The sequence below is a fragment of the Etheostoma cragini genome, chromosome 3, assembly GCF_013103735.1.
Source record: "Etheostoma cragini isolate CJK2018 chromosome 3, CSU_Ecrag_1.0, whole genome shotgun sequence".
NCBI classification, from domain to species: domain Eukaryota; kingdom Metazoa; phylum Chordata; class Actinopteri; order Perciformes; family Percidae; genus Etheostoma; species Etheostoma cragini.
The window spans coordinates 26426909-26453502 of record NC_048409.1 but is presented as its reverse complement, the minus strand read 5'-3'; the positions used below and the strand labels follow the sequence as shown (position 1 = coordinate 26453502).

Below are 26594 nucleotides of genomic sequence, written 5' to 3'. Positions count from 1 at the left end.
GAGCAGCTCACAAACAAGGCCTTCAAAGGGCCCTGGCTTCAATTAATCAATTAAGGAAAGAAAGAGAGGAATTTGCATATCCCCCTGCCAGTGTGAGAGCCAGAGAGGGAGAAAGGGGGGGGGGGGGGGGGGGGGGGGGGGGGGGGGGGGGGGGGGGGGGGGGGGGGGGGGGGGGGGGTATGTGTCTGTAGCCAGGAGTCTTGACACGGATGGGAAGGGAACGGAGTAAAGGAGCGATTTCCAAAGAAAAAAAGGAGAAACTCTTTCCTGAAAGGGTTGAATAGAGCAAGGATGAAGGAAGAGGAAAAAGTGTGCAAAGGAGTCGTCAGGGAGGAAAATGAGGTGGAAGGTCTTCCTTAAAACCACATCAGTGATATGATGGACTCAGGCCACTGAGACTATTTAGGGTTTTTTCCTTATTGTCACTTATAAAAGGATTTTCTTTTTCACCATAAAGCAGTCATGAGTTTCAATGGATGCACTGTTAAATAGAGAGGGGCAATTATTATGTCTCTTTGGAAAAGGTGAATGCAAATGCCTAAACAGTCACTCCAACTGTGATGAGATTTGCATTGGAGTCCACGACACGCTGACTCTATATTTCCCAACAGCTTTCTGTCTCTTAAGCTGGCCAGGCTCATTACACAGAAAAAATACCACTGATTGCTGTGCGGTGCATTACCTGCTCAGCACTCTGGGGGAAAATCCCTGACAGATGTCATGACATCAATAACATTTCCCCATCAGCACTTGTCTTTGTGGTTGCGAGTGTGCCTCCTCAGTCCGCTTTGACAGAACTGGATTCACTCTGAGTCATAGAGACAGATGACAAGTTGTAAAGGGCACTGAGATAAGACAGCCATCAATTAGAAGTCAACTGTACATGATAATGAATGAGCCAACAAGTTGCTTTTTTAATATATTTGCTTCATTAGTTTGCATATTACAAATACTAAATATAAGTGAAGTGTGGCCAGCTCAGTGTGGCCCAGTGGTCTAATGTACAAGGCATTGGCTTTTAAAGCTGGATTGAGTACGTTGAATGATTTGAAGTTTATACCTAATCAAAATTAGAAATCTTTAAGAACCAGCTAAGTGGTGTGGCACTTTTGTCAGATGAAAACCTCTTTAGGGAGCTTAGAAAAACAAGCTTTACTGTAAGCATATTAAGCCTTTTTCACATTGTTTACTTGGCTAATTCTAACTAACAGAGGAGTCAAGTGAAGTTGGTAACACTTTGTTATAACTACACTCTATGAAGCATTAGTTAAGTGTCAGTTGATGCTTGATTCCTCATTTATAAAGAACTGTTCTTACATTATTACACATTAGTATGTACTTCATAGATACAATTGTACATGTTTTATTGTTGATTAATAACCTCTTCTGTAACGTGTTTAATTGATGTACCACTTACTTACATAAATTACAAATGAGTTATTCATGAGCTGTTAAAGGTTCACAAGATCATTTGTTCAGTACCTTTCAATCTCATTTACAAATGCTTCGTGAGTCAGAGATAGATCTCACTTTACGTGAGTTCACACAAAATACTAGTAATAACTAGTAAATGCTTTCCAACTAGGACCTGAAGTAAGCATGAATACAAGTATTAATATGTCGTTGAACAACATGTATTAACACACTTACTGATCATTAGTACATAATCTATGTCTAAATAATTATATGTGTGAATACATGCATACATGTACTTCTGTACATCATTTACTTAAGCTGTTTTAATGAGCTTGTGAACCAGTGACACCGCCTAAATAACTGCGTTGTAATTTATGTTGAACCTTATTTAGAAGTGATGAATCCATCATTTATAAAATCTGACAGTACAATCATTAGACACATTCTAGGTGAGCCATTTAATCAAGAATAAGACATTTATAACTGTGTTTGTGGATACCACACTACTGTGTAACAATGTAGGAACAATGCTGCGTGAATTATGAAATTTGTATTTACTGATACCTAACTAATGCTTCATAGTGTGTAGTTATTATTAAGTTAATAGTTATTATTAAGTGCCCCAAAAGCACAAATTACACATTCCCCACAATCGGGGCAGAAAATGACAAACCAAGGGTCCAAAGATAGAGAGATGCTTTCAATCTTCCAAAGCAAGGACCTCACAAATCATTTACAATGTTGAAGACGTATACAACAGGTGGTTGGGGCGTAGATCACATGAACCCAGGCTCCTCCATTCGTTGTAAGGCTCACCTATCTGTTCCGTAAAATAGCTCCCGGTGGTACGTGCAGTGCTGTTTGTTGTTGTTTTGAATAGCCAGCAGGTGAAATGAGGCGAAGAAGCGGAAGAGGAAAGAGGAGGAGAGGTGGGGTTTTGTTGCCTAAACCGGCCGCCTGTAGCTGGACCAGCAGGATTCAGAGAGGTGGGCGTGACAGCCCCCCCTCTCCCACCACCATCTCACCATGAGGGTTTCTGAATCCAGCCATGGCTAAGGGGGGGGGGGGGGGGGGGGGGGGGGGGGGGGGGGGGGGGGGGGGTCAGTGATAACTGTCACATACTGAATGAAACAGCGCGTGCAGGCAGGAGAGCAGCTTGTGGTATAAATAGATCGGTCAATGTCAACCCGTACGCCAGTATAAGATTTTGCATCCATGAGTGTCCATATATGTATTGTACATAAAGCACACAATTAAGTGTGCCTAAGGTGAGTGTGGATGCATGTGTAAGTTATGTATTATCTGTGTGTGATTTGGCTGGAGAAATGAGCCAAACACAAACACAGGTTAAGAGAAGGGGATGCAGGTCTGGTCATTCAGGGAACTTGTCAGCAGTTCTCTGAACTTGGAGTGTTTCCTGGTAATGTCATGACATTAGCTGCAGAATAGAGACCGACAGTTTCACTGAGTTACACGATACGCACTGTTTCTTCAAATACATGAGGGCAAAAGAAAAAACGTTCATGCACAACATTGAACATATTACCACAGTCTTTAAAGGAGGGACACACAAAGACCTTGTTTCATTTAATCCTTGGTTTTATTTCAAATGTGCAGAAAGGTCGAGGAACGTTTTCGCTCAAACCTCACACCTCAAACCTCTAAACTCAAACAAAGGTACCAGATTGAATGTGAAAAATATGAAAAGGGTCAGTTACTGATAGTTGTGAAATAAAGTCACACATTGCCAAACTGAGCCCCTGATCTGAAGAGGAAGCATTAATCGCATCACAAAACAAACAAGTCTCATTTTTAAGGGCATTTGAAAAGCCATCAAACAGTAACTCCATGTCAACACTCCAGAAACTTGACTGCTCCCTGATCGTCACTGGTTGAAATTTCTTTCAATCCAGTGTGATATAGCCAAAGGTGTGGCCTGTCATTTAAAACTAAAGGAAACACAATTAACATCAACGTTGTCCTACATATCGGTGGATCCCATTGTTTGGACGTAACGGTGAAAGAAATGTCGGCTTACAACCCCTTCTCCCAGGTTGTATACTGTGTGTCATGAGCTGAGAGGAGCCATCTTTCCTTCTTTCTCAGATAGGTGGTTTCATAAACCTGAGGAGGTCAAACTATTCTGTATTTCACAAGAAGAAAAGCAAGGAAAAGGAATGATTTGTTGAGGCATAATTGTTTCTCAGTTACACAGGGTGACAATGACAACACTGAATGTATACAGCATTCATTAATTTGTAGATAGATAGATAGATAGATAGATAGATAGATAGATAGATAGATAGATAGATAGATAGATAGAGAGGTAGGGGCTTTATGTTCCAAAGAGGACAGGTGTTAACATTTGTAACCAAACAAATGAACATCAAAAGTCTAAAACAACAGTCCACCTGTCCGTAGCAAGATCAATTCTACCTTCTCCTGTAGCCTGTAACACTCACACCTGGATCAAAAATGTCAGTACAAGTCTGTGAGCTGTTTGAAAAATAAGGAACATTTACCAGAAACAGAACGCTATGCAGTTGTGTGCAGTTGTTCAGCCAGTGCGTGAGGGTTCAGGGAGTTGCAGCGCTGCAGAATAGCTTATCAGATGTAGGGAGATGCATTTCCTCAGATGCTGACCTGCACTACCTCACCACACTCTGCTCTACTTCTTTCTAGGCTACTTTTCTCTCCTGTTTGTGTCTGATGCTCTCTCTTTCTCTCTCTCTCTCTCTCTCTCTCTCTCTCTCTCTCTCTCTCTCTCTCTCTTGCAGAAAGACCAATGGAGAGAGCAGGAAGCTGGTCCAGCGCAGAAGGAATACATGTCCCAGTCCTCAGGACATTGCCCGGGCACTTCAGAGCCCCAGCTCGGCTCCCAGCGCCAGTGCTGCCAGCCTGGATGAGCTCATACAGAGATGCCTAAACAGCTTTGGTCAGTCTCTGTCCCTACGTGTTCGCATGTGTTCCCAAAGTTTGCCATGTGTCTTTACTCTTTATCACAACCAGGTTATATAAATGCGGGATGAGGGAGAGTGAGGGGGGAATCCAGGGTGAGTGAGACTGACAGGGAGGGAGGGAGGGAGGGAGACAAAGGGCAGTCTCATACAATCAAGCTTTGTTCTGTTGGGCTGCAGAGGCCAACTAGCTATTCCCATGCAATGTTAAACTATACAAATCTCTCTCCTGCTGCCTCTCTTTCACTGATCTCACTCTCATCATTGGTTAGTTCATCTAAATCACACAACAACAACAAAATGTCTGGTACCCCTTGTGGTAATTAGCACACTAGCAAACAGAACAGTTTATGTGTCTGGAACATGCCTATTCAAAAATAATGTCCTGGTTAATCTGGACAATATACGGAACATTTTCAATCAAAGTTAAAACAAACTAATAATAAAAACTTTCAACAAGTAGGGATACCCACACCCACATGCCAGTCCATCCCCTTTTACCAAGAACCTTAAACGACCCAGTGAGAGACAATATTTACCCCTTGATTGCACTCTTTATGTCTCCTTATGATATAATGTATGATGAAAAGGTACATTGTATATCAAGTAAATTAGACACATTTGTCTAGACCTTTTTTCTTTATTTGCTTATTTCTACTTTAGGTCACAGTTGGATGTATCTCATACAGTAGGCGAAAGGCAGGAAAACACCTGGGGCAGGTTGTCATTTCATCGCAAGGTTAACACAGACAGACACTCACACCTACAGGAAATTCTAAAAATCTCCAATCCACTTGAGCTGCATGTCTCTGGGGTGTGACTGAAAAAAACAAAGCACCTGGAAAAAAACCAATATGAAAATCTAAAACCCACTCAAATGGAACTAACTAACTGAATGACCGACTGACTGACTGGCTGACTGAAATGAACTGAAATGAACTGGACTGAGCTGCTTGACCACTGAGCCACCGTGCAGCCCACAGTTTGAGTTGTTGTTTGTTTGTAACCACATTAATCCTGTGCTGCTGTGTTTTTGGTTGCAGATACAGAGGGGAAGCTATCCAGCCCTAGAGGGTCCCAACTGGTCCACATGACCCTGATGATGCACAGCTGGGTTGTGCCATCTCAGATGTTCGCCCAGAAACTTCTCACTCTATATCCTCCACTGTCACTCAGTGCAGTTCTCTGGTCCCACCGGTGCACTGCTCCCAATCACATGTCCACGTTCATTAATCAGATCAGGAAACAGGCATAGCTTTGTTTTACGCTCCTCGTCTGAAAGCAGATTTAAATTATCTATATCCCTGCTGGTGTTTGGTGTAATGTTATTCCCTATCTGATACAGTGTGTTCCTTGACTCTTTCTCTCACTTATAAGGATTGCCCCTTGGACAAGAGAGGACTGAGGCGGACGCAGATCTGCCACCTTATCAGGTGAGTGAGTGAGTGAGGTGTATGATAGACTGTGACAGAACAGGTTTTCCTGCTCTATTTGCGGGATGTAAGCGTATTTTCTGTCCTGCTTTGTGGAAAGGCAGTGGATCAGCCAGTTCCCGGCGGTGTTCGAGGCAGACCCCCTTCTTGAGCAGACCATGGGGGACCTGTGGGCACTGGTGCGGTCAGGCGGACAGAAGACGAACTCGCAGCTCCTTGACACCTCCTGCTTGTGAGCCATGTTTTGAGTTGATTCAGTGCCCTGGGGGGGAAATGGGGTTTGAGTATTTGGCCACAACTGAAGCAAGTTTTTTCTATAAATAGAAAATAGGGGTTTTTCTTCAAAAATAGAAGAGAAAAAAAACACCTATTTTTGTCTTGTTGCTTGGCTTTCTTTTCCTAGAGGCCCTCACGGGAACATATTCCAGGCACCCTCGCCGTCTGTGAAGAAGAGGAAGGTGTCTTTGATCTTCGACCACATGGAGCCAGACGAGATGGCCGAGCACCTCAGCTACCTGGAGTTCAAGAACTTCTGTAATGTTTCAGTAAGTTCAGTGAGCAAGTTCTCACTAATCGCTGTTCTTACTTTGCTTAATGAGACCTCATCATGTTGCCATGACTTGCCAAAAACACAATGGGTGAAAGCACATACCGTGAAAATTAAATTGCACCTTTAACTGACCAAAAACCAATTAAAATGCCAAACGTCATACAATACATAAAATATATTCTGTGCAAGTTCAAATCACAAATTGTAGAGGAGGGGGGGTTGTGGAGGAGTTACAAGCCCCTCAATAACCGAAACTGACTCCAAAAACCTATTACAATTTCCTTCACACAAGTAAAGACATTTGCACCGTAAACTGATGCACAAAAGGCATAAATTGTTGCTGTGAAGAAAAAGTTTGACATTTAAAATTATGATTTTGCTCAAAAGCCACCAGTTACACCCATGCTCAAACCCTTGGTAAAATATGTCTTTATAGAAAATAGTATATTTCCTTTTGTTATGAATTGAGATGCTCCTTCCAGATGTTGGACAATTGTTTTCAGTAGAAAAGCCGTTACGGGAACAAAATATGTTCGGCTCTTGCGATGATCTGGTGACAGATTTCTACCCTGCTTAAACACTTGAGTGAAATCAGTGATGAACTTAGTGCAAATGGTGTTTCCTGCCTGACCACTGCTATCTGATTGGCCAGTTCCTGGACTACCGCAGCTACGTGGTGCGAGGCTCGGTGAGGGACAACCCTGCCCTGGAGCGGTCGGTCATGATGTGTAACGGAGTCTCCCAGTGGGTCCAGCTGATGATCCTCAGCAGACACACGGCCCAGCAGAGGGCCCAGGTCTTCACTAAGTTCATTCATGTGGCTCAGGTAACACTGGCTGAGGGATCAGACATCACACAGGGGGCCACATGTGGAAAATTTACTTCAGTTCTAAGTTTAAAGTCAGAATTCTTAGAAAAAAAGTCTGAAGTCTGACCTCATTCTCAGAATTCTGACTTGAACTGATTGGGTTTTGAGGGCAAAGACTTCATGCTGTCCACTCTGCTTTTTCCTTCACAGAAACTTCGAGCTCTGCAAAACTTTAACACTCTAATGGCGGTGACTGGAGGCCTCTGTCACAGCTCAATCTCCCGCCTTAAAGACACCTCCAACCTGCTGACTCCTGACATCACTAAGGTTTTTCAAATGTTACACATACTCATGAGTCAGTCTGTTGATGACTACATTACCAAAGTGTGATAAAAATTAAACTTTTCTTTCATGAATCATCCCCCTTCTTGAACTTTGATGTTTCGTAGCTGAAGGATTTTCGTGATTTTCCCCCCTTTCACCTGCTGCAAGTTTTTTTGTATTTCATCATTACTTAACCCTCTCATTTTCCTGCCCCTAAAAAACTGGTTGTTCCATCCAACGCTCTCTTCAAGTAAAATTAAGCATCGGATCACTACTTTCATCGAATTTGGGGTGTTTTATTAAATTTTGTAGCATTTGAAAAACCAATGAAATGGTTTCTAAACAGTATCCTGACTAAACGTTGACAGTCTGTGATTATCAACTTCATTGTAACTACTTCTCGAAATAATTCATAATTTCAGCTTTTTTTAACTCAAAAATGAGATATAATTTCATTTAAATGAGGTGTATTGACCACGATTTTTTTTTTAAGGGTAAAACTAGTGGTGAAGTTGATTTTAGTGGTGAATCAGGTGATAGCAGAAAAAAGCACAGCAACAAGTGACAGACTTGTAAAAAACAAAAAACTGAAGATTTCGTATGGTGTGTGTGTGTGTATGTGTGTGTGTGTGTGTGTGTGTGTGTGTGGGTGGGTGACGGAAAGGTGTGGCAGACTTTGTTGGGCGACCATACAGTAGGTTTTTATGTTTGTGTTTTTTATTATCTGTTGACTGTTGGAGCGGACGATGCAAATTTTCTGTGTTAACAGACAATAAAGTTTGATCTTATCTCATCTTATTTTATGTTTTCCAAGGCTATACTAAACTCTAAACACGCCAACTGTATGATCTTTCTCCTCTCTCAGGCCCTGAGCGAGATGACCGAGCTGCTCTCCTCGCGTAGCAACTACATCAACTATCGGCGGGTTTACAACGAGTGCGTCGGCTTCAAGGTGCCCATCCTGGGCGTCCACCTGAAGGATCTGATCTCCCTGAACGAGGCCCTGCCCAACTACATCGACGAGGACAAGATCAACCTGAGCAAACTGCAGCACCTGTACAGCAACATCAACGACCTGGTGGCCATTCACACCTGCACGCCGCCCTTCGAGGCCAACAAAGACCTTCTGCATCTGCTCACGGTACCAGACAGATACCAAGATTCTGAAAAAATATAAAGATCCAATGAAAAAGATATTAAAAGCATGTTCTTTCAATGCTTCAGCTCTCTCTAGATTTATACTACACTGAGGATGAGATATATGAACTTTCATACACAAAGGAACCCAAGAACACGAAGATCCAGGTCAGTAGAGCTCCATACTCCACTTTTTGAAGTTGAGCTCTATCTAGCACCATCAGGCACACACTTGTTTCAACCTCTTTTCACAAGAGGAGAGACATGTGTGTGCTCTCTGTGGGTGTAACATCTTCAAAACAAAAGCACAGGCTTGGTGCCGAATACATCAAAATCAGCCACATCAAAGCGCTGTACGTTAGGGAAGCGTGTTATGTGGTGGGTGTACTCTTGTTTATTCTTCTTGTTTCTAACACGTACAGTCCTTTATGTCTCATCGCTGCATCTGTCGCTCCACAGCCTGTAGCTCCGGTTAAACCGCCTGTAGTGGCAGAGTGGGGTTCAGGGGTCACCCCCAGGCTCGACCCAAACACCATATCTAAGCACGTCAAGCAGATGGTGGATGTGAGTATGTGACACTGCAACAACCTTCTGTCTTTCACTTCCTTATTACTTGGCAGGCTAAAGCAGAACTAACCAACTGCTCCTTGACAAGTGCAACTGATCGTCTGATTGTTCTGTTGCCCCCTGCAGTCCGTAATGAAAAATTACGACCAGAGTCAGGATGGTTACATTTCACTGGAGGACTTTGAGAAAATAGCAGCCAACTTCCCCTTCTCCTTCTGCACTCACGAAACTGACAGGTGAGGAAGCTGCAACACGCACAAGTGGGCCTCTTACCGTGACGTGGCTGCAAAAACAGAGAGAACACGAAACAGCATGACGTCAATGGTTTATAAAAATAAATAAAAAAACTACCTGCTTGCTCACTTTTGTTGTTGCACTTTGGAAAATGCCCAGGGAGGGACAAATCAGCCGTGAGGAAATCACCTCTTACTTCATGAGGGGAATGTCTGTATGTGCCAAGCTGGGCTTCAACTTCAAGGCACATAACTTTCATGAAACCACATATAAACGGCCGACTTTTTGTGAGACTTGTAGAGGCTTTGTGAGTATCCATTGTATATATTCTTTGTTTACATATATATACATATACAATCAAACAGCAAAATCACACGTGTCATGTTTGTCCCCTTGTAGCTGTGGGGAGTCATCAAACAGGGCTACCACTGTAAAGGTGAGTTCACAATCCATGCCCTTTTATCCTTCATTCAAGAGTAATCACCTTTGTCCAGGGGCGATCTACGTCCTTTAAGAATCCTCCTCCCCCCCCCCCCCCCCCCCCCCCCCCCCCCCCCCCCCCCCCACACACACATAAAAAACACACACTTAATCAGTAATTTTACTTCATGAATAAATTAATGCTAAATATTGAACATGTGTAAAAACTACTAAAGTCCCTTTATGGACTACCAGAATCAAATGAAATGATAACGAGGTAATAAATGTAAAAAAATAAAGTGATTGCGTAATCAATAAATTAAAAATAAATTTAAAAAAAACTTTCGTTGACTGGGTTACAGGTGCATTGCATCGGTGACAGCGACACAGAATAATAAACCTGTTTCTTTGAACCTGTAATTGTTTGCCCTAGGTCACTTAGACAGACAAGTCTTAGTGAATTAAAGAATTGGTTTTTGTTTTATAATTTTTAGGAGGGCTGAGATGAAATTGAGCCCCCCTGAAAGGGGTCTAAAATCGCCACTGCTTACATCAGAGCCCCATGTAATGAGGGTCAGCTCACTCATATTTTGGTTCAGGTTTTGAGATGTCTTTCTCTGAGAGTTTTGCTGCCACCCTGCTATGTGAAATACATTTATTTTGTGGTCCTCAAAGCTTTGAATCGACAGACATTTTATAGTTTGACTGAACTGATCCTTTGGTGTCACCGCTTCTTTTAACATTTTTTTCTGTCTCGCAGACTGTGGAATAAACTGTCACAGACACTGTAGAGATCTGGTGGGAATAGAGTGTTTGAAGAAACACAAAAACACAACTGGGTCCTGCCCGTGCACCCCGGCCCCCGACTCAAGAACCAAGGGCAATAACTGGAGTACGACCTTTCTCTATCATATGCAGAACACAACGCATGAAAATTCCCTTCCTATTAAATGACCTCAAACCCAACACACTAATGGCTCATTGTTCCCTGTCAGGCTCAGAGGAGGAGGCCTTTGTTTTCCCCCAATGTAACGAGACAGAAAATAACCAAGGCACCCCTCCTTGGAAAAATAACACCGGTGATTCAACGCTGTCGGACCGCTCCACACAGACAGATCCTGGAGTGTGGACACCTGAGAAAAAGGAAAAGAAGGGAAACCACCACAACTCTCTTGTACATGCCTCCCCGGAGAGAAAGGTGAGAAAGGATGTGAGTGCAGGCCACAGTTTCTCTTTCTTTTCTGTTTTTTGTAGCTTAGTTTTACTAATGCTCATGACCTCCGCAACTGAAGCCATATCAGTGTGTCAGTGCAAAGTTCTAGAGTGACTTCATGTGGGCTCATTCCAAGGTAGAGACGCTACACAGTAAGAGTTCCAGCTGGGACTCCCTTTCAGGTGCTTCTACACGAGCTAATAAAAGAAAAATCCAACACCAATGCTGGCTGTCTGGAGTTTAAATGTACATTAATTTACTCACCTAACTGTAATTTCCCTGAAGATGTTGACCACACTGTAAAATCTGTTTAAATTCCACTGGTGTACTTACATTTACAAAGAAAATGTTTTTTTTTTTTTACAATTGTTTAAAGCCACTATGTGTAGAATTATTGCATGATTATAGCAATATGTCAAAGGATTTTCATAGCACAAGTTGTGATAAAGTTTAAAATAGCCTCTGTTAACTCACCCCCAACGCCAAACATACAGTTTTATTTAATTAATTAAAAATACAATAAATAACTAAATTAAAGTACAAAGGGGGTAAATACTGTTAAATATTTGGTGATCAGAATTTGAGAATTACATCTGACAAATTCAAAAGAAAAGGTTTCTCTATAGAAACACCTTTTTGTTGGGGCCCAGTAAGAGTGTGTCATCCCCTCTCTTCCTTAAATATATCTACTGTTTATCTACTGGACTATTTTTTCAGCAGATAAAACTTTGTATGGCTCTTCAGTGTGAAATGAAACATTTAATTTTGTTTGTGTGAGATTTTTGATGAACCAACTTTTTTTTATATAAGCTTTTTTTCCACAATAAAATATTGTTACTGAGCTTGAGATCAATTTTCTTAATTTGTCTTTCCTATTTACAGGTCAACACACTGCCACAGAGGACCCGAGGCTGCTCCATGCCCGGTTCCTTCTTGCAGGAGAAAATGGAGGAGCTGCATCTCTACAAAGACAAGAGCAAAGAGCCCGACTGAGCACTCCAATTTGTAACATCTCCCCCCCCCCCGTGGACAAAAACATTCAGGCACCACCACATTTCTTACAAACCTGTCTCCAACTGATGAGATTTAATTGCCATTCATATCAGAATGCCAGCAACTATGGACTCCCTCATGTTTCAAGTGTGGTCATGTCATGTTTTTATTATTTTTTATTTGTCATTATTTTAGTTTGGCTAATTGTGAATGCTTCAAACATTGATTGTACTACTGTAATTTATGAACACCTCATTTTGTTTTTAGAACAGGTGCCTTGGTTCTTTGGTGCTAAGATTCAACCTCAATCCATAAGGTCATAAGACAGACAAGGGTTTCCTGGTCCTATTTACACATGATAAAAGCAGGGTAGGAAATTAACACTAACATTTCCAATTTTAACTTTCGAAGCTATGTGATAACTCTGTTCAGGAATTTGGAAAGTAAGCTTGCAAACCAATTTGATAATTGCCATTTGTTTGACTTTGGGTTAGGTGATAAGAAGACATGAGACAAATTGTCAACCAATAGAAGTTGCTATACCGTGTATAATGTTCCTTTAAAGTCTCTGGTTAGGACCAGACAACAAAGCTTATCTTACAAACTTGTAAAGCTATTTTTTATTAGCAGTATTGGATTTATAGCTACAACTAAATGTATTTTTACATATATTTTGACTTTGTCCAAATCACACAACCCTAGTTTGGTTGGTAATTGTGAAAGGAGCTTGTGAAGTCTACTCCATAAACCACCACAACGCAGCAGAAAACGGTTATTTCCTGCCCTGACAACATTTTTGGACTTTCAAAGATCTCCAACGGTTCATTCAAGGTTCAGCGGGACTGCACTGGAACTTAACGTGTGCTACACAAGCGGCATATTTTTTTTTTAGCTAAATGCTTCTTTGTTTTGTCGTTTGTCCACAATGTCATTGTTGTTGAAAATAAGAAAGATACACCAACAATTATACATCATGCAGTACGTTCTGTGTTTGGCAGAAAAAAGATGAACATTTCCAGGCGTATACAATTGCATTTATTGTATAAAGACAAGAAGACAGCTTGGGTAACTGGTCATCAGATTTTCATTTTCTGGTAGAAAAAAAATGAGTTTGACAACTAGATTTAACTACTGGACTCAATGAACAGCAATCACAAAGGGATAAAAAAAACTGCACATAAGACTACTCAAGAGTGGCAAAATATTCCTCTCAATCAAAGACTGGATTAACGCTTAAATACTACAGTATCAACACCTATAAAAAAAAAAGTTTCATAATGTTTGAATTCTATTGGTGTAATCACTCGGGAACTGAAAAGTAAAAAGCAAGACAGAGGAAAGGGCTGTGAAGGTAAAAAGCATGCATTTTGTTCTTTGTTAAGCTTCTCAAAACAAGCAAAATTATTCAGGCCTTGCTGTATTTTCCTGCCCTGACACATTTTCACACTATGCATCCTAGGAATATACAATTAACTCTTCAATCTGTAGGAAATGTGGACTTTGCAGTTCAACAGACATCCACATTCAATGGATAATAGATAACATTCATTAAATGTTTTGATACCTATCTACCACCTCACAGTCACTGCTTAGAGTAAGACTTCATTCAGTAAAAAAAATGAAAAGAAACTGTGTACAGTTTCTGTGTACATTGATTGGTAAGGAATGAAGGCTACCGTGTTAACCCAGACAGAGAAAGTTATGGTTGGGGGACTTAATGTGAGACTGTACAAAATCAATTTGATGCAGAGGTCAGAGTGTTTAGGACACAGGTGGATGCAGGTACAAATGCAAAGCGAAGCTACTGGGAACCAGAAGATGAGCCTAGGCTGCCCTGTCCAGGGTAGTTGCCGTACTGGCTGTAATACTGGTTCCACTGGTTCTGGTTCTGGTAGTACTGCTGCCACTGTTGAGCATACTGGAGGGAGAAACAGAAAGCAAGTGCAACAATGAGAAAATGTTTACATTTTACAAACTCTTCTATTTTATATTTTACCTTCCTTGGCACAGTGGATCACTTTTCGAAGCAATACTCCAACCCATGTCTATCTTATGAGTGTCAAACATTAAAACACCTGCTGGCTTTTAAGATGCCTTCAAATAGTTTGTGTAGGGCAGTGAATAACTCTGATTTACAGCATAGAAAAATTTAATTTTAAAGGTGTTTTGATTGACTTTTTTCTGACATGGAAACTTTACCTTTATAAAACTGAGTTACCACAGAGCTCTAATGTAACTACAATCAAGCTAGCTACAGCCACTGTTGCTGTCTGGACCTTTACCCCACTAGGATTCTAATAACCTAGCCAAGCACAGATCTATGTCCACTGAAAGCTCTCTCACTCCCCCACCCTCCCCAGTGCTTTATTTGTCATTGACTACCTGCTGATATTGCTGGTTGTAGCTCTGTTGCGGCTGCTGTGGCTGTTGTGCCTGCTGTTGTGGCTGCTGCTGTGGCTGCTGCTGATGGTGGTTGTACGTCTGTGCATTGGCAGGTGTCTGGCTGTAGCTCTGGCTGTATCCTGGGTACTGACTGTAGTTGCTGTAGTAATTCTGGTTGTAGCTGCCCTGGTTGTAGCCTTGATTGTAACTCTGGCTGTAGCCCTGGAGGTGCAAAAAGTTCAGGACAATTCAATTATCTGCTATTAAATTAGTTTTTTCTTAAACTGTATACATGATAGCTAATGTTTACCTGGCTGTATGGCTTGGTGTAAGGGGCCGGGCGGCTGTAGCTTCCTCCAGACGGCTGGCTGCGGCTGTATCCAGCGCGTGCATCAGAGCCTCCGTCGCGGTAGCTGCTGCCCCAGCGGTTCTGGCTATAGCCACCACGACTGTAGCCTGCTAAATAAACAAAAATGTTACAACAGCAACATACATAACTTGACTGTGAATGACATACTAGCCCTAGTTTTGCCTATCATACTCAAATTACAGAACTAGGCGGGCGATCATACTATGGCTTTCCATGATCAAGATAAAAATAACTTATGAGGCATATCGACAGCTCCGCTTACCTCCTCTGTATCCACTGCTTCCATCCGCACCGCGGTTCTGGTAGCCACCACGAGATCCATCACGACTGTCGTAGCGCTGGAAACTACCGCCGCCGCCACGACCACGGAACCCGCCCTGCCTGTTGTCAAAGCGTTTATCAGGGGGCGGGCCAGCCTTGCGGCCCTCCTCATTGTACTGCTTCAGCAGAGTTTCAGCCTCCTCGCGCTGTAGCTCAATGAACGTCACGGCCTCCAGGAAGTCGCATGCCTCTGGGACAGTAAAGTTGGCTTGGAGAGTGACAGGCATGACGACAGGAGGAGAGACAGACAGCCCATCCAGCAAGAGACGGATGGAGAGGCAGAGAGAGAAAGAGAGGGGTAGGGGGTTGTAGTGAGGACCAGAGCAGCCACACCACCGGAAGACAAAATGAAAAATAATTACAACCATACAGTGGCAGGTGAAATCATAGAGAAACTAAGAGCAGATAGATGAAAGCAGATGACAAGGTAAAGGGAACAAACATCAGCTCCAGGGGAACATGGAGGAAACATTTGTTTACGCTGACAAAGGAGAGGTAGTTCAGTAGAGGTGGGGAGGGGCACAAAAAGGACAACTAGAAGGTTGGTGAGAAGAGGAAACAGCACTGCAAACCAAGGACAGCTGATGTAATGCTGTTACAAATTAACTTCCAACAACTTCAGCATGTGACTGCTAGTAAGTTTGCTATTTGGAAACATCCTTTAAAAGGGAAGCAAATTGTGCAATAATAGCACTATTATATTACATGCCCTCAACCAGGACCATGTCTCAGTTTGCAGTGCATTAGAAGTAAGCTGTATGGCAGGTGACAGATAAAGGGCAAAAATAAAAATTAATCAAATTCATGTTGGCTGTTTAAAAAAAATGTCCAGGTCTGATATCTGGCCAAAGCCTATGACGGGGAAAGGGGGGGAGGGGAGGGGGCATCTTCCAAGATTGATTTTTAGAGACAACATATAGAAAAGTAAAAAGTAGATCTGGTGTTTTATTTGTTTTTGTTCCACAGCATTCCTACCTTTCATTTCTAAAACAGCATGATCGGGCACATCCTTCCCCTGCTCATTGGTTTGCTTTAATGTTCGTTCTTTAAAATCCTCGTCCGTGGGACAAATTACAATAGCCTTGCGTTGAAAACCTTCAAAAGGACGCATTTTTCGTCTCCTTGCTGATCCATATACATTTGTCTAGCAATGGTGACAAGAAAGAAGTAGAAGCTTGTTTGTTATTGTTTACTTGTTATGGCTTTCCACTGGAAGGAAGCTGGAACCCTGTAATAATGAAGTGAGAGAGGTTTGGCTTGGATATCAGTCTACGCTTTTACTCAAGTTCTAATGGCCTCTCGTCACTCCACAGACTTACCTTATAGTCCGTGCAATCAGGGGCCCAGTGGCTGCTGATGAATGTTAATTACTGACACAAAAAGGGACCCCCCACGAATATTCAAACTGACTGTACCGTTTATTCGCTCAGTAACTTAACAGACATACAAGATTACGATCAATCAAAAATAATAAGTATTCAAATTCATATTTATCATGCTTACTCAATTGTGTCTTCATGCAGTGGCAATGTACTGCTTGTAAAAAGTGTTATTACTTGATTCTGAGTAATTGGAGGTGTCAGCACCCTCTTCATATAAATCTATTATCTATGCCTTTGCAGTACTGCAGTTAGGATAATAAAATGTGTGATACCATGCTGCATTACTTGTAATCAATATTGTTTCAGTTTATTAATTCAGGTTCAAAACCAGACTACTGGTTCAAATTCTTTCCATAGGATTAAATCAAGGAAATATATTGTTAACGCAAAAGCCACCAAATGCAAATGTAGGCAGCTATAAGCTGTAATTTGCAATAAATTCTGAGATATTACATGATTTGTATTGGTTACATGGTAAAAAAAATACCAAAAACGTAACCCCAGTATTAGCCATTACCAGGGCATTAGGACATTTGAAAACGTAGTTTTTTGGCATAAAATGCAATCTATGCATCAAAGTTGCAAGATTACATTTTGTTCTATCAGTACTGTCATTTGTCAGGCTTAACCACACTTTAAAACCACCATCTCTGGTCGGTCATATTGTAAAAACCATTCATGTTCATGAACCGATGCATACACTGCACGCCAAAATGTAGCTCAAAAACGTAGTAACAAGGTGTTTCTTAACAAATCCTTGTGTGTTTGAAATTTGCATCAGTTGCAATTGAGAACAAGATCTTAACAACAAACGATTAATTAGGCTAATTTACAGGTTAGATTCAGAAGTCAAACAGGCAGAAATCTACAGTACAAACACAGCAGATGTTAAGAATAAAGTCAACGTCATACGTTGTGTCATGTTATTCAAATAAAGGACTAGCTTTCGCCAGCAGTTAAACCACTCAACGGCAGCAACGGTTTTTTTTTTTGAATCAGCAAAATATTCAAAGTAACAACGGCAATGAACAACAATGTCCCTGTCCACTCAACGGTAACCAGGGGTTTCTACACTGAGCCACAGAAATTCAACACTACACGACAACAGTGATTTTAGCATAAATTCTATAGTAACGTCACAATTAACGTTAAATTCCAACATTGTAAAAATCTGTTAAATTATTCCTAAAAATAGTACCGCCAGAATCTACTACTTTCTATTAACATCTACAAATCAACCACGTACCTCGGATAATTCTTACTTTTTACAGACCATTCTCTTTTTCTGAAGCAAACTTTGTTTTAGCACAACCAACCTAACACTTATCAACGAGAGAATGCAACATAACAAACGACTTGCTATTGTGACGGGTCCCCGCACACCTACCTTGACTTACCTGATCTTCATACGAACTCTAGTCCGAGTCAAGACAACAACAACAAATATAACCTACCTGCACATACTCACAGTGTCCACAGAAATTCCAGTCCAGTAGACCTACCTACCTTTATACACTTTTGCTGAACACAAGGATCTAAAAATCTAAAAAGCGTTAGTCATTACTTACCTTCAGGGTCAATTTATTAAAAAACACACTCAAAAGTTCCATGTATCTCACTTAAAAATAGCTTTTAAAAAGCCATCAACTCTGTTATTAAAATTAGCAACGGAAGGTGTTTTTCTTACTCACCAGTCAGAGCTTACTTGTTTCTCAACATCTTTACATAGTCATGGTTTACTTGTACATTGTTGAAATTCACAAGACAAACAATACTGTATTATGACAAGAAATAGCAAGTGCAAATATACTGAGGAATAAAAACATGAAATATATCTGTCACTTATGAGAGCCATTAATCATTTCCTTTTACAATACATGACAAGCAAGTGACAAAAGGGTGATCAATGCTTCTTCTACTCTATAATACACAGAGCCCCCCTGAAAGATAAATAAATAGTCCATTAGAGAAAGTGATCATCAGGGCACATTGACTGACTGTGGCGAGTATCAGAGCAGAGTGTGGGTGGGACGGCAGTACCTGATCTAGGATGTAGTTGCGTCTCTTGCGGGCAGCAATCTCAATCAGCCTGTTCAAACACTGGGTGGCCTGCTGGATCAGAACATCCCAGCGTCCGGAGTAGTTTTTCTGGCGACGCAGACCCATCACCTGCAGAACAAATATTCAAATGGTTTTATAGTCCATTATTGTCTTATTTGACTGTTTGTTGGGGCGGGGGGTGGTCCCAAGCCAACCTTCATCTTGTCCATGATGGCATTTGTTCCCAGGATGTTGTACTTCTTCTCAGGGTTAGCCGCTGCATGCTTCATGGCCCAAGTGGTCTTTCCACAGGCAGGCAGGCCAACCATCATCAAGATCTGACAAGTAAACAAATAAAATTAGTTTATTCTACTTCATAGTACCAGTTCTTTTTACAATCAATTTAAAATGTCAGTTTAAATGTATTTTCTAATTAAATCGGTATGACCTATAATATAAAAGTGAAAACCAACACTGAAAAAGTGGAAAAGAGGTTAATAGGTTTTATAGGCACTGTACCTCATTCTTGGATTGCATGTGTGAGGTATCCAAGTCAATCACAATTTAACTTTGTAATTCAGAGCTGCCCTACCTCGCATTCAGACTTGCTGGCAGGTCCCTTAGTGCCTCTGATCTTGTCCTCCATGCTAAGATCGTGTATGTAGGTGTATCCCTCTGGTTGGGGAAAGTATGGCTGCTTCTGTCCAAAGTTGAACTCAACAGCACAATTCTTCACGAGGACGTGAGGGAACAGGGCACGGCCTTCCAGGGCCTCCTTGGTTGTCTGGAAAGCCACGCCCAATGATACTCCATTTTTGGAAAAGCCTATCTCCACCTCGTCACCTTTGTCAAAGTCCTAAAATAGAAAAGCCCCTTCAGTTTAACTTGTGAATACTGTACTGTCAACTACATGGACAAAACACGAGAATTGTGCAAACGTATTACCATAAATATTTTAATCTTACTAATTATTATTAGTATATGTAGAAGGATGATAAATTGGTAATTCCAAATTATCCTCATATGATGCTACTAAAAGAAGATAATGGAATTAAATTACTGTTGCCAGTACTTACAATGTAACAGCCGATGACGTCATTTTCACCAAACTTCTCACCAAAGTCTGCAAATTTACAGTCAGCAGATTTCTTTCCTGTTCCTCCATATCCAAAGGAAAAGGGCTCCTCGCCTATGACAAAATAAGAATGAAATGTATTGTTACTATATTAGGTCAAACCTCTTTTTCGCAGAAAAGTATTCATATCAAAACATCGTCTTGATTGCTTGGGCAATTGCTTCTCTTACCCAGCTGAGTGCTGCAGTGGTTGAGTGACCATCCAATTCTGACCACATGGGGATCTGGCTCACTTCCGGGCAGGTGCTTCACATTAATCTCCTCATTGACCTGAAATGCGTGAGACAAATCAGGTGAAAAACAAGCTAGAAAAGACTGTAAGGGAATATCTAGTGCCATAAAGGAATAACAAGTCATCCCTTTGGAAGGTAGTTTAAAAAACAAGGACGTAAAATGACGCCACACAAGCAAAATCTTCTAAATTCCATTACAGTGTGTCTAGATTAAATTCAAGGTGAGGCAGTGTGGGAATGTAAAATCTTCCCCAGAATGTTAGTTTTCAACAACTAAGCAACTTTTCAACAAGTAAAGTGCAAATATATGGTGCTTATACAAACATAAAAAAACAGAAGAGTTATTTACTTAATGTAAAAAGATACTGTATGTTAATAATAAACAAAAAGGCTGCTCATCCACTGTTTCAAAAACAAATGCCCAGAGCCTGTCTCATGTATCAGGGGCCATTATGTCACATGTGGACATAGTATACAGAAAGTTTGTTTACAGTAGCTCAGTGTTTAACCAGACAACATCGAGCTCTGTCAGAAAAGAAAGCCCAGCCATCTAATTGGTTGTATGTGTGAAGCCCAGGGCTGTCTCATCTTTAAATCACCTTGACTTTAGAGGAAGATACTTATTACTCATTACCTTCATCTCATAACACACACGCCCCTTGGTGACACCATGAGTAGCTCGTGCTCCTGCCCACAGGTAAGCGAAGCCTTCAATGGTCAGTGGGTAACCGCTGTAGCGATCTCGGGAAACTTTGAAATGCAAGTCACAGTTGTCTGAAAGGGAATCAGAGAATATTGATTTTGAATGTATTGGATTGTAAAATCCTATATTACAGGCTAGCATTAGAAACAGAAAACTTGACATAGACATTCATGTGATGCCTACAACACACTTGAAGACTTTAAGGAAACGAATTAAAAAATAAAAAATAAAGTCTGACACACTCTCACATCTAAAGGGAATTCTCACACCTAATTTTAAAGTATGTCATCTTATTTAAAGATTAGAATAGATTAGTTATGAAAAATTGAACCAAGCTACCTAGCTACAACTAGCATAAGCTGGTAACATAAGGGAAAGTTTCCCGATATTCTTCTGTACATGCAGATGAATGGCCGGTAAAAGTAGCTCAGCGTGATGCCATATCAACCATAAACAGCAATGGCTCTAGCCGTTTGCCACTGGAGAGAACACACCCATTGGTTGTTGACAATGTTCACATGTTTTGACTTCAAAACCAAGACTTGAAACTTACATCAACATCAAACACATTTAATGTTGTCAGAATGCCAAGACAGAAAAAAATATATACTTTTATGACCACCTTTCACCAAACAATTAAGATGACAGGAGCATGCCCCAACTCTAGCAAGACTTTACTGATTTCATTCCGAAATTGGAAATAAGTCTGCTACAGTGGAATCGCTTGAAAAGACGTTAGGTGAAAGGTAGGTATAAGCTGTGTAATGGAAAAAGGTAAGCACATATAAGGTTCATTTGAAACAGTTTTGGCTTTAAAATGTCTCTTGTGTGTTTAAATAAGCACCTGCCTATGGCCAAAATGAAGAGTACATCTCTGACAACTACAAGGTCTATGTGAATCATCTTGGTTTCGTAATAAAGGTGAAACTAGCAAGTTTTCTGCAGAAAGTTGGGTGGTGCGAGTACAGCAATCTGTTGTCTTTGAAAGTTACGTAGTGTGAACTTAGCTTTAAATGTCATCGTGAAATGTACCAACACATTATGGGAAGATATATCTCTAGGGTACAGTTCTGGTAAGGCACAGAGTTGAAGCACTACAGGTTTTGGACCAGTAACTACACTGCAGACAAAACCTGATACACCTATGGCTACATTTGATCCTCTTACTTACATGTATCAATTGTAACAAGAGTGTCATCTATGGGCTCCTCCTCATCTTCAGCAGGGGGTTGTGGTGTGCGGGATCTGTAAAATATATGAAGTTAACAGCCTTTAAAAACACTTTCTTTGACAAGACTTAATTTAAATATGGCCGTCAACAACAGTACGTTTCCTTTGTTGTGGTGTTTTGCTTTAACAACTGGAAGCCTAACTCAAAATAACCCAATTTAAGGATCAGTATACCTTTTTTCCTCACGGTGCTCATAGTAGCCGTAGCTCCTGCTCTCTTCATATGGTCTCTTGCGGCTTAAGTTTCCACTTTTTTCAGCTTCCACTTTGACTTCCTCAGCTTGATTTGTGGCACCTTGCACGTCCGGATGTTCTGCTCCATGACTATCCTGCTGTGTGTCTCTAGCAGCCTCGGGTTCATCTTCCATTTTCACCTCCACTTTGATTTCTAAAAATTGAATGAACAATGATGGTGAGCTAAACATTCAGTTTTAAACTGTACAATAAAGCTTAATCAAAAAACAGCTTTGAAATAAATCACGTTTGAGATGTTCAGTTTTGCTGACAATTTTGTTGAATTCAGACCTCCCTGACAGCGTCATAAAAATGTAATAGTATAAAGCTCACATTATTCATCACAGAGCTACTGCATTCCCTTAGATTAAGCAAACTTACCATATAATTTGGAATATTTTGAGTAATCACCACACATATTCCATATCAAGTTGTCAGAGCAATGTTTTTTTCTGTCTCATTTATAAGAAAAAAACATTGATCAAAAACCCCAGGGCTCCAGACCACAAGAATGGTTGCTTTTGCAACATTTCTGCCAGAGTTGGCCAATGTGCGTGAGAGGGTCTGTGAGTGATTAGTCAACTGCGTGGGTAATGTCCTCTACACTTGTGTATTGCTATTATAGCGTCACACTCATCGTCCATGTACATTCAACTCCTCTGGTTGAGAACACTTCAGAGATAACCGTCAAATCAAAGTCTATTTTGTGAAAATCCAAAGTGACATTTGGAATTAACAATTGTGAACATTCCACAAAATGGCAAAATACTTGTCTATGGACCATGATTCATATTGCATGTTATACTAGAACTTAAAATTACCTGGTTTGTTTTCAACCTTCTCCTCTGGCTCTGGAACAGGCTCGGGCTCTTCCTTGGACATCACGTTGGATTTCTGTATATCAACGTCGGCTGTAAGGTCAGGCATGCTGTGACCCGAGTCTGAAGTTGGTTGACTTTCATAAGGCTCGCCTTCCACCTCCTCGTCCTCGTAGTAACCACCTGAATCACGACCCTCATCTTCCTCTTGAGGAACACCTTCGCCACCACCATCACCTTCATCATCAACATCGTCGTCACCTTCACCTTCGTCCTCAGCTACTTCTGCATCTAAAAAAGGGAAGATCCAAAACTTTTACTTCTCAAGCTTGTAAGAACAGAAAAATATGAACGCAATACACTAGTAAAACTTTTGTTTTAACAGCTTGTTCTGAATTTAATTTCATCATTTAATTAAATCTTTGGACATATCTACACAATATTTGTGAAAGAGTACTTTTTTTAAGATAGGGTCAAATAACCTTCATCATCAAGTCCGTCCATTTAGATCTAAAAGATGGCTCAGTTGCATCTTTTCACAGCAAACCTCCATAGAGATTTATCAGTCTATTTTAAAGGCACTTTCACAACTATAATCTGGTGGACTCTAGGGTGAAGTAGCAACTATAGCTATGTTTCCATCCACACGTTTTTAGCCAAATTAACTGATATTGAATGAAAAATGCCTTATGGAAACAGTAAAATTCAATAGAATTTCATGGCTCTCGACTCAAAGGAAACACGTTCGGTTTCATCAGATTTTATCTTGATTGACATATATGGCTTAAGCAATAAACGCTAAGGAAACGTTATTTGCTGAATAAATAATGAATTGAGATTTGGTTTTAGGCCCTTTAATGGCTGCAAACCGCAAAAACAAAGGAGAAGTTTTAGTTAATTTCTGCTCTGTTTGCACACATGGCGGCTGTCCTCCGGAGTAAATGGAAGGCAATCATTCAAACAGCAAGAAATGTCTCTAAAAAGAGTTGTCTTGCAGCGGTGCCGGAGGGAATAAAAGGCAAGTTGCATCTGAATCATCATAGCAATGCGTTGATAGTGTCGTTTTCTTATTATAGCTTAATATTTCGCTATCAGCTGGTACAAAAGCTTGAATGTTGTGTATTTCTGTGCGCAAACGAATGGAAAACACCTACCCCACAATGTCTAAAATCAATTGGATCGCAAAAGAGCATGTGATGTCATTACGCACAGGTTTTTATTCACTTTAAAGTTGTTGGATGGAAACACACATTCCCCAGCTTTTTTCGCATGACTTTTACAATTTTATTTAAGATAATTCAATTGAGAAGTGGATGGAAACTTAGCTAAAGTGAGCACATCACGAAATGGAGACGGACGCTTGTTAATTGGACAGAATATCCGAAACTTGACAACACTTAGAGTATCAGAAATAATGGAGCATCACCAAATTAGTTTTTTTAAATGCACACCAGAGTTCGTATGAGCAATCACACCAGCCCAAACAAACTTGACTATCCGACCAAACGCCAGAGGCAGCTGTGAAAGCAACCTTACTAATAGCGATAGCAAAAACTTATTTCACACTATATAAACTTTGCAATTAACCCGCGGTTCACATGCATGCCAAATTGTGAGTGTTGAGCCGTACAGACCACGGATCAAATAGGCCCTCTAACACTACTCCAAATCAGGCATAGAATGCAGTCCATAATTGATTGATTTATGAAGCTTAATTTACAAACAAGATGGATCTGATGACAATGAACTCTTAACTTGCCAGTTAACTTCCTGGGCACTGCCAAGGTGTTTTTGAGCAAGGCACCAAACCCCCAATTGCTTGGGGAGCCCCCTCACTCTGACATCTCTCCATTTAGTGCATGTATAGGTACTGAGCATGTGTGTAATTCAGGCCTGTGTGTAATAACAACTGAATGTAAATTGTAATTTCCCCTTGTTAGGCTAAAGAAGGAATCTTAATCGTAATCTACCACACTTGCACTAGAACTGGCTCACACCCTACTGTACATATTTGATATATAGTGAATAAACTTTTCTTACCAAATCTCCATTCTGTATAGGTTTTACAATTACTTGTACATTCATATGCTTACACTTTTTACACGTACAACTGCACTGCTTTCTGTAGCTGCTGCACATGCTCTTACTATTTACACTAGATATATCCTAGCTTATTCATTACACACTGTTCATAAAAATCTAACATATTTATATCCACCATATTTAAATCCAGTGTTTGTTCTACATTCTATATGTAATATAGAGGTGACTGTTTATTCTGTACAACACTGTACAATATTCTGCAGTTTGCTTTATAAACTAATAAGACACTAAACTGAATTTCACAGTGTCATTACTACACCTCTACCATAACAATAAAGTTGCAATTTGCACTTTTACCCTTTGCACCATTAAAAGGAAAATCTATACCTTCGCTTTGCCCTATTATCTTACTGTTGTCAAAGCTCAAATAACTGTTTACATGTTTTTTCTACGTATGTGTACATAGTAGTCCAATGTTAACCATGATCACCTTTGCTGTCCTTGTTTAAACCATATGTCTATTTATGTGTAGGTACTTTGAGAGCAACAAGCTGGAGTCAAATTCCTTGTATGGGTTCACACATGCTGTTGCGATTGAATCGGATTCTGATTCTTAAAGTCTAATCTATCAATAGGGCTTTACCTTGTTGCTCTTGGACATCCTCTCCATCTTTGTTGTCTTGCAAGTCCTGGCAGTAAACATCTTCCTGCTCCCCTTCCTCCGAGGCATCTGCCAGAGCGTCAGCCTCCTGAGCGGCTTTCAGCCTTTCCACCAGGTCTGCCTTGAGGCCTTTGGTGTCCAGGCCACGGCGCTGGAGCTCCTCTTTTAGTTCGTTGACTTTCAGTTTCTTCACGTCAAAACTCATTGTGTCTCAGATGTGTGTTGTCTGTATTCGTTAGCTAACAAAAAGGGGGGAAATTGTAAAGTAAATCTTAACGTTACAATATTGCGTCTAACTTTCAAACTGAAATGTGATGGCGGCAGAATATCTCAGTCAAACAGGCTACGTTAGCTGTTAGCTAGCGAGGCTAGCTACTATGTAATTTTGCCTAGTTCCACTTAATGTCTATAAGCCGCGTAAACCAGGGTTTATAACCGCCCTTAATTATAGATTTTTATGAAAAAAATATAGCGGACAAATCACCAGCATATTTGTTATTTGCTTCAAGTTATTGCTAGGTGGCTAACGTTGGTAACCTTCTTAGTTTAGCGCTAGCTAACGTGGCTAATGTTACCGACAACCGATGCAGGACAAGTAACTTTAACTTTAAAACTATGCAAATTGCAAGTGTTTCTCTATTTTGTACGCAAGTCCTGCAGTCAATGCATAGTTTTCTAAGTGTATAAGAGGGTTATGATTTAAAATAAAAACAAAATCAGGTTGAGGCCTACCTCTACTCAAGCGAGATGCGCGGGTCAACGGTGATAAAAGATGAGTGTGTTGCTGCTGCCCTCTAAGGGTCGGAAACCAGACCGAAACCTACAACCGGAAGTAAACAAGACCAGTACATAGTTGCAGGTATAATGTTCTACAATTTAAACTCCGTGAAGTAGACACGTGTTGTGTTTACTTAACAACAAGCGTTTTTATAAAATGTGGCTAATGTGTAACAGTAAAATGGGATGGAGGTATTAGCGAGATTAGTTTGT

The 26594-nt window shown here is 40.7% G+C and overlaps 2 protein-coding genes and 1 long non-coding RNA gene across 8 annotated transcripts in view; 1 reads left to right on the top strand and 2 right to left on the bottom strand.

Annotated features, from left to right (window-relative positions):
- The window catches only part of rasgrp4 (RAS guanyl releasing protein 4), a 16126-nt gene extending 2903 nt beyond the window's left edge, over positions 1 to 13223 (top strand). Inside the window, exons 1-18 of one of the 5 annotated variants that reach the window (XM_034867227.1) lie at positions 4194 to 4351; positions 5037 to 5112; positions 5417 to 5528; positions 5744 to 5806; positions 5907 to 6038; positions 6210 to 6351; positions 7009 to 7182; positions 7375 to 7491; positions 8354 to 8629; positions 8713 to 8793; positions 8881 to 9003; positions 9085 to 9189; positions 9319 to 9428; positions 9586 to 9733; positions 9826 to 9862; positions 10607 to 10738; positions 10842 to 11056; positions 11942 to 13223. In XM_034867227.1, coding sequence (XP_034723118.1) covers positions 5464 to 5528; positions 5744 to 5806; positions 5907 to 6038; positions 6210 to 6351; positions 7009 to 7182; positions 7375 to 7491; positions 8354 to 8629; positions 8713 to 8793; positions 8881 to 9003; positions 9085 to 9189; positions 9319 to 9428; positions 9586 to 9733; positions 9826 to 9862; positions 10607 to 10738; positions 10842 to 11056; positions 11942 to 12052 — 2031 coding nt within the window. In that variant the 5' untranslated portion in view covers positions 4194 to 4351; positions 5037 to 5112; positions 5417 to 5463 and the 3' untranslated portion in view covers positions 12053 to 13223. Of the gene's footprint in view, positions 1 to 4193; positions 4352 to 5036; positions 5113 to 5416; positions 5529 to 5743; positions 5807 to 5906; positions 6039 to 6209; positions 6352 to 7008; positions 7183 to 7374; positions 7492 to 8353; positions 8630 to 8712; positions 8794 to 8880; positions 9004 to 9084; positions 9190 to 9318; positions 9429 to 9585; positions 9734 to 9825; positions 9863 to 10606; positions 10739 to 10841; positions 11057 to 11941 lie in introns of those variants that run through there. The other 4 variants (XM_034867224.1, XM_034867223.1, XM_034867225.1 and 1 more) reach the window with 4 other exon arrangements.
- Positions 3098 to 4198, bottom strand: LOC117941962. Its single transcript, XR_004656016.1, has 3 exons — positions 3939 to 4198; positions 3386 to 3559; positions 3098 to 3352 (listed from the first exon to the last, which is right to left on the bottom strand). It is a non-coding gene; the product is annotated as an uncharacterized LOC117941962 (long non-coding RNA).
- LOC117941956 (heterogeneous nuclear ribonucleoprotein U-like protein 1) lies at positions 13072 to 26594 on the bottom strand. 2 transcript variants are annotated; one of them, XM_034867221.1, is made up of 16 exons: positions 26337 to 26594; positions 25587 to 25843; positions 22904 to 23191; positions 22023 to 22236; positions 21790 to 21863; positions 20550 to 20689; positions 19853 to 19952; positions 19624 to 19736; positions 19140 to 19403; positions 18763 to 18885; positions 18548 to 18676; positions 16101 to 16269; positions 15067 to 15333; positions 14745 to 14893; positions 14435 to 14656; positions 13072 to 13970 (listed from the first exon to the last, which is right to left on the bottom strand). In XM_034867221.1, exons 2-16 carry the CDS (start codon positions 25807 to 25809, stop codon positions 13854 to 13856), a joined length of 2592 nt encoding a protein of 863 aa, XP_034723112.1. In that variant the 5' UTR covers positions 25810 to 25843; positions 26337 to 26594; the 3' UTR covers positions 13072 to 13853. The 2 variants fall into 2 exon arrangements, with proteins under 2 accessions (XP_034723112.1, XP_034723113.1); XM_034867222.1 differs by having other exon boundaries at positions 14745 to 14890.